This window comes from Perognathus longimembris, chromosome 23 (assembly GCF_023159225.1).
Source record: "Perognathus longimembris pacificus isolate PPM17 chromosome 23, ASM2315922v1, whole genome shotgun sequence".
NCBI classification, from domain to species: domain Eukaryota; kingdom Metazoa; phylum Chordata; class Mammalia; order Rodentia; family Heteromyidae; genus Perognathus; species Perognathus longimembris.
In genome coordinates this window covers 31,108,328-31,115,249 of record NC_063183.1, presented here as the reverse complement: position 1 = coordinate 31,115,249, position 6,922 = coordinate 31,108,328, and the positions used below count along the sequence as shown (strand labels likewise).

Sequence of the window (6,922 nt, the reverse complement as noted above, 5' to 3'; positions counted from 1 at the left end):
AAAGAGAACAGATACAATTCTTTCCCTCAGTCAAGGAATTGTCCTTCCCCAAACAAATGTGTTACATTAATGCCCAGGACAGATAAGTGAACAGTACTGAAACTAAACTGTGGAATATCAGAACTCTCTTTTTCCTACATGATTATTGACATGGAAGGAAATCCCAGCCTACTCTAAAGCTGACCATAAGTTTCATATTTCCTGCTCTACATATCCAGCCCCCCTCTCTTTTCTTAGTCGGTTGTGGGTCTTGAACTCAGGGCTTGAGTGCTGTCCCTAAGCTTTTCCACTCAAAGCTGCATTCTGTTACTTTGAGCCACAGCACCACTTCCAATATTCTGGTGGTTAATTGGAGATAAGAGTCTCATGGAGACTTCCGTACCCAGGCTGGTTTCAAACTTCGATCCTCAGATCTCAGCCACCTGAGCAGCTAGGATTACAGGCGTGAGCCTTCTCCCTTTCTCCCTTTCTCTTTCTAAACATCGAATTCAAATATGACTACCCAGGATTCATGACCTAACCTGCTAGCCTCATGGCATTTTAGGTCCCCTTCATTATTTCATCAGAAGGTTTAGTATAGTCTTAATGTCAAACTAGATATTATTGGATTGCCCCTATGATTAAGAACCTACTTAAGTAACTAGCTCTTTTCCCTCCCTCCCTCCCTCCCTTCCTCCCTCCCTCCCTCCCTCCCTCCCTCCCTCCCTCCCTCCCTCCCTCCCTCCCTCCCTCCCTCCCATCCTTCCACCTTGAGGCTCAAACTCAGGGCCTGAGCACTGTCCCTGGGCTTCTTTTTGCTCAAGGCTAGCACTCTACCCCTTGAGCCACAGAGCCACCTCTGGCCTTTTCTGTTTATGTGGTACTGAGGAATCGAACCCAGGGCTTCATGCATGCTAGGCAAGCTCTCTACCACTAGGCCACATTCCCAGCCCACTAACTCTTTTCTGATTCACCTCAAAGGGTTGCCACATGACATGAGTCCAGAGCAGGCATGTTGCTTGAAGCTGAAGTTGGGAATCACAGAATGGTTATGAAATAAACAAGGGCTTCTAGGTCTGGGTTCAAAGAACTCCAAGGAAGCAACTGAGCACTGGAGCATAACTGATACATGCTTCTTCAGACAGTAAGGGTTAAAACTGCAAAAAGACAGATGTTAAGTTGTGAAGTTCAGATGGCATGCAGAGAAATGACCGAGCTAGCTCTATTTGTTGTTTTCTGAGTCAAGGTCTTTCTGTGTTGTTCAAGCTAGCCTCAAACTCAAGCTCTTCCTGCCTCAGTCTCCCAAGTGCTGCCTTAACCTCGTTTTCTTATCCTTACTAAATTGTTTCAGTGTTTTTCGGGCCCTGACCCAGAACAGAGATTTAATAAGTTATTTTCCTTTTTTAACTCGATTTTTTTCTAGGAAGAACAATCACTAAAAGTAGGAGAATCATTAAAATTAATTCTCGTAATCATCCCAGAGGCTGACACTAGACTTTTAGAACAAAAAATGCTCATTGGTGAAATGGAGAAGCAAGTATTATCTAACTTCAGTTCTCAATCTGGAACACATCTCCAACTGCTGTAGCTTGCTAGTAATGCAACTTTGAGCGCTGTTCCAAAGTCACAGGGCAAATGTTGCTGACAAAACTAAGTGTTCTCAGCGGAGCTTGAGTAGTAATTCCTTAGCTGAGCATGTTGCAAAAATAGGGTTAGAGATGGAAAGCATGCTTAATCTGATAATCACTGACAGAAAATGTTAGTAATTTCTCTGGAAGAACAAGCCCAATTACTCATGATGTGCCATACTGGGAAGTGCTAAAAAGAAAAGGCGCACTGCCTTCATTTAGGCCTGATGACACACATCACACATCTACATTGTCTTGCTGAGTCTTGCTTATCTCGCCTCACTTGTTTCCCACAAAGTAATGAAATTATAATAGCTAATGGCACACTCCTAAGCAGTAGCATAATGGGAGGTGTAACCTGGGTTTTGGAGTCAGATCTAGGTTAGAATTTTGGTAGTGTCTACGACATTGCTGAGAACAGTAACTTCATCATCATGTTCTGCTTTGGTTTTTCTCACGAACGTTGGACATGGGTTCTGGTGAACTTTTTAAACAAGAAATACAGATCAGACAATCCCTACATTGATCACATTCCTGACAACAATGTAGCTGCTGGTCCAATGATGGCCTTGCCAGATGCCTAGATTGATGTAGAAAGCCCTTTGTTTCTCAGGATTTACTCATAGCCACAACCAATGACTTCTCCAGGGTTCTTATAAAGTCTCAGGAAATTTGAAGTTAGCCTAGAATTCTTGATGCATCTTACCTGCTCCTGGAGGTCTTCATGTAACAAAGCTAACATTGTCCTCTCCAAATACTTCAGTGTCTTTTCTATTCATATATATATATATATATATATATTATTCCTTCCCAGAGCTGAGGACAGGACTCAGGGCCTTGCACTTACCAGGCAAGTGCTCTTCCACTGAGCTAAATAAATCCCCAACCTCGCCATTCAGTTTTTATATTATCCACTTTGTACATGCATATGCCAAGTTAATAAAGATAGTTAAAGGAAAGGAACACTGTCAAAACTATGTTCATTTCAGGGGCTGGGAATATGGCCTAGTGGCAAGAGTGCTTGCCTCATATACATGAAGCCCTGGGTTCGATTCCTCAGCACCACATATATAGAAAATGGCCAGAAGTGGCGCTGTGGCTCAAGTGGCAGAGTGCTAGCCTTGAGCAAAAAGAAGCCAGGGACAGTGCTCAGGCCCTGAGTCCAAGGCCCAGAACTGGCAAAAAAAAAAAACAAAAAAAAACAAAACCTATGTTCATTTCAGGTATCATACAAAAAGAATTAGGTCAACACCATGTTTCTTCATCTATATTCAACCTTGTATTCTTTTTTTTTTTTAACTAAATTTTGTTGACAAGGTGTTGTGCAAAAGGGGTAGTTACATAATAGGGCAGTGAGTACATATCTTGTGATATCTTATACCTTCGTTTTTCTTTCCCTTCCCTAGATAAGGTAGGCATATATGCAATACCCAGTGTACCAAAATCATATACAGTAACAACATGGCATATGCCAAAGGAAATTCACCTAGAACTTTAAATATAACGTCAACAATAGAGTTTGCTTATCCTTGTCTTATATGATCATATGTACATAGCCGTTGAGCTATTGTGATCCACTGATAGGTCTATTTTAGACCTTTTATGTTTAGTAGTTGTTTGGTTTTAGATACATAATGTAAGGTCGCTGACCCAAACCTGTGGAAATACCATTTGACAAGAAGTTTTTTGTTTCGCAGATCTGGTCTCTACTGTCCCCCCAACCCCCACCTTAACAGTCATATATCAAGATCATGCCCCTTTGTTCTGTGTTCTAGGCTTGTCTCGCTCAACATTATTTGTTCAAGTTCTGACCATTTCCCTGTGAATACCACTACTTTATCATTTCTAATCGCTATGTAGTATTCCATTGTGTATAGGTACCATATTTTTTGGATCCATTCATCTGTGGAGGGGCATCTGGGTTGTTTCCATATTTTGGCTATTGTGAATTGTGCAGCGATAAACATAGATGTACAGATGTCTTTTTGATATCCTGGGACCTGTTGTTCAGGATAGATGCCTAGGAGTGGGATGGCCCGGCTTGTATTCTTAAAAAGTATGTGTGAGGGGCTGGGAATGTAGCTTAGTGGCAGCGTTTGTCTAGATGCATGAAGCCCTGGGTTCGATTCCTCAGTACTACATAAACAAGAAGCTCAGAGACAGTGCCCAGGCCCTGAGTTCAAGCCCCAGGACTGGCAAAAAAAAAGTGTGGGGCTGGAGGATATGGCCTAGAGGCAAGAGTGCTTGCCTTGTATACATGAAGCCCTGGGTTCAATTCCCTAGCACCACATGTATAGAAAACGGCCAGAAGTGGCGCTGTAGCGCAAATGACGGAGTGCTAGCCTTGAGCAAAAAGAAGCCAGGGACAGTGCTCAGGCGCTGAGTCCAAGGCCCAGTATTGGGGGAAAAAACAAAGGGGGGGCGAAACTTTTCCAAGCTAGTCTCCACTTCTGTAAGGTTTTATTACTTATGAATTAAAAAGATTTATACATTGGTGGAAGTTAAAAAACCTGGATACACAAACACTGTAGGACTTTCTAGGACTGTAAAAGTAACCTTTGTGTGTGTGTTTTATGCTGATTTGGGGGCTTTAACTCCAGCCCTGGGCACTGTCCTTAAGTTCTTTTGCTCAAGGCTAGTGCTCTACCACTTGAGCCACAGGTCTACTTCCCACTTTTTAAATTGGAGATAAGAGTCTCACAAATGTTCCTGCCTTGGCTAGCTCCCAACTGCAATCCTGAGTAGCTAGGATTATAGTCATGACCCAGCTCCTTAGGCTTTACTTCTGTACCATCTCTCTGACTGTTGGTGTATATTTTAACAGCCTTTTCTGTGTTTGGAACTTAATAAGCAAAATGAAAATAAAGAAACATGGGTGGAGGGCTGGGGATTTGGCCTAGTGGGAAGAGTGCTTGCCTCGTATACATGAAGCCCAGGGTTCAATTCCCCAGTACCACATATACAAAAAATGGCCAGAAGTGGCGTTGTGGCTCAAGTGGCAGAGTGCTAGTCTTGAGCAAAAAGAAGCCAGGGACAGTGCTGAGTCCAAACCCCAGGACTGCAAAAAACAAAACAAAACAAAACAAAAAACACATGGGTGGAGTAGAAACACTCATAGCCAGATTGATGTCTTTTTTTTTTTTTGCCTGAGCTTTTATTTTCTATGCTGATGAAATCATATTTATAGAAACCTTTCTACTTTAGTGGGTCTCATCTTTACCCCCTAGCACTTAAGGAAGAAAGGTCTAATGTCACTATATGGGGGTTGAAGTAAGTGCCAAAGGAAAAGCAGTTTCCACCACCTCCAAGGAGTAGGAGCTGTTGCTCTTCAGGAAGGAGGATGCTGGTATGATTGTGTAACATTAATGGCCACGGCACACATGTTGTGTCAATCTGATACTCAGAGCTCAATCCTGTAGTCAGATCGATAACAGTCACGCCAGGAACTGAGGAAGAGTGAATCCATACTCCTCCAACCAGTAGAAGCTTTCCATTGAGTACATGAGCCGTGTGGGAATACCTTGGAGTAATGGGAGGCTGGATATCTACTGATTCCCACAGGAACCCGGCAGAGACTGGCTTCAGAAAGAGCACAGAGTTCAAAGGCTCCTCAGAAGCCCCAAGGCCTCCAGCAATAAGGGCTCCCCCTTGCCAACTGCAGGCGCTGTGGGAATGGCGAGCTTCAGGTGCTTCCCCCTCCACTGAGACCTGGACCCAACTCATTGTCCTTTCATGGAGGAAATGCCAGTCACTTAAAACAGGTTCCACCACACTTCGACCCCCATATACAAACAAATATTCCTGATTCTGACAGGACACTTCTGTGGTTGAGTGCCTCCAACGTGATAAAACGGAATCTCCTTCCAAGCCGGCCTCTGTGACTGTCACTTTCAGGTCCTCAGGGTCATGGCCCTCACTTTTACATACATGAAGCTGGAGAGCCCTTAAGGCTGGATTTACTGGAGACAGTCTCCCTCCCAGGACCAGAATTTGGGTATCAGAAAGCTTTGTCATGGTGTGATAAAGGCGTCCATCCCACTGGGCTTCCGTCCCACCACTGCACGCGTGGCTGTCTTTCCATTCAGAGTCACGGTGTCTGGAGAGCAAATGAAACCGGCTCACTCGGCAGTGCCGACCATCCTGCTCTCCAAATCCTCCCGCACTGAGAATAACGCGGGGGCTCAGGAGGACAGAGGCATGGCCGTATCGCTTAAGGTGTGAGCCCTGGCTGTCACCAGCGACTACACCGGCAGGGAGGGCACCGGTCGGTGCAGCAGGATCGACTCGTGGAAACAACGCCCCTGCGGGTGGAAACACCAGAGTCTGGGGCAGGGTGTCTCCCCTCGAAGCTGCCAGAATGAAATAGTGGGAGCATTTCAGATGCCACTCTTCGAACTCGTCAAAGGGCTCGAGCCCTTCCACCCGCCGGCGTTCTTGGGCCGAGAGGAAGCAGCGGTAGAACTCATTCATGTCCATGGCACCGCAGGCCGTCCAGCCGGCTCGGAGGAAGCGGCGGCGCTGGGCCTCCGCGTCGGGAAAGCGGTCCAGGCCGTGCAGCGGGGACCGCAGCCGCCGGAAGTGCTGCAGCATGACCTGCCCGAAGGCGTCTCGGGGCCCCATCTGCTCGTAGACCACGAAAAGCGCGTTGGGAAACCGCTGGGCCGCCCAGGCGATGAGGTCGGCGGCGCGATCCGGCTCCAGGTAGGTCAGCACCGCCTCGGCCAGGAGCAGCGTGGGCGCGGCGGGGTCCAGGCCCGCGGCGGCCAGGGCCCCCTGCAAGCGCTGGAGCCGCCGCAGGTCCAGGCCCAGGAGGCGGTAGTCGGCGCCCTCCAAGCACAGCGCTGCGGACGACGGGTCCCCGGTCCGGAAAGGCCCGGCTAGCGCGCTCAGCGCCGGCGTGTCCCGAATCCTCTCGGCCTTGCGCCGCGCCACGTCCGGGAAATCCACCTCCCACACGGAAGCCCGGGCCAGGAGGCCTTCCGACTTGAGGCGGAAGTACAGCGAGTCGGAGCCGGCGCCCAGGGACAGGATCTGCGCGGGAGGCGCGGCGGGGAGCGCGCCCGTGCGGCTCAGGAAGGCGCGCACGCAGTGGCGCACGGCGCGCGCGCGCACGTAGTAGCCGCGGTGGATGAGCGGCGCGCGCCGCGCGGCGCCCGGAACCAACAGCCCGGCGAAGGCGTCCTGCACGTACCCGCGCGCGGCCAGGGAACTCTTGCTCAGGGCGCTGCTGTCATTGGTGCTTTGCACAGCTCCCGTCCGACGCTCGCGACTGCGCGGACCCATGGCCGGGAGAGACGCCCGAGCGGCAGCGGCCG

At 48.3% G+C, this 6,922-nt stretch overlaps 1 protein-coding gene across 1 annotated transcript; it reads right to left on the bottom strand.

Moving 5' to 3' along the window:
* Positions 1-4,731: 4,731 nt before the first annotated feature.
* Lcmt2 (leucine carboxyl methyltransferase 2) lies at positions 4,732-6,917 on the bottom strand. Its single transcript, XM_048333133.1, has one exon. It carries the CDS (start codon positions 6,888-6,890, stop codon positions 4,824-4,826), a length of 2,067 nt encoding a protein of 688 aa, XP_048189090.1. The 5' UTR covers positions 6,891-6,917; the 3' UTR covers positions 4,732-4,823.
* Between the last annotated feature and the right edge of the window lie 5 nt (positions 6,918-6,922).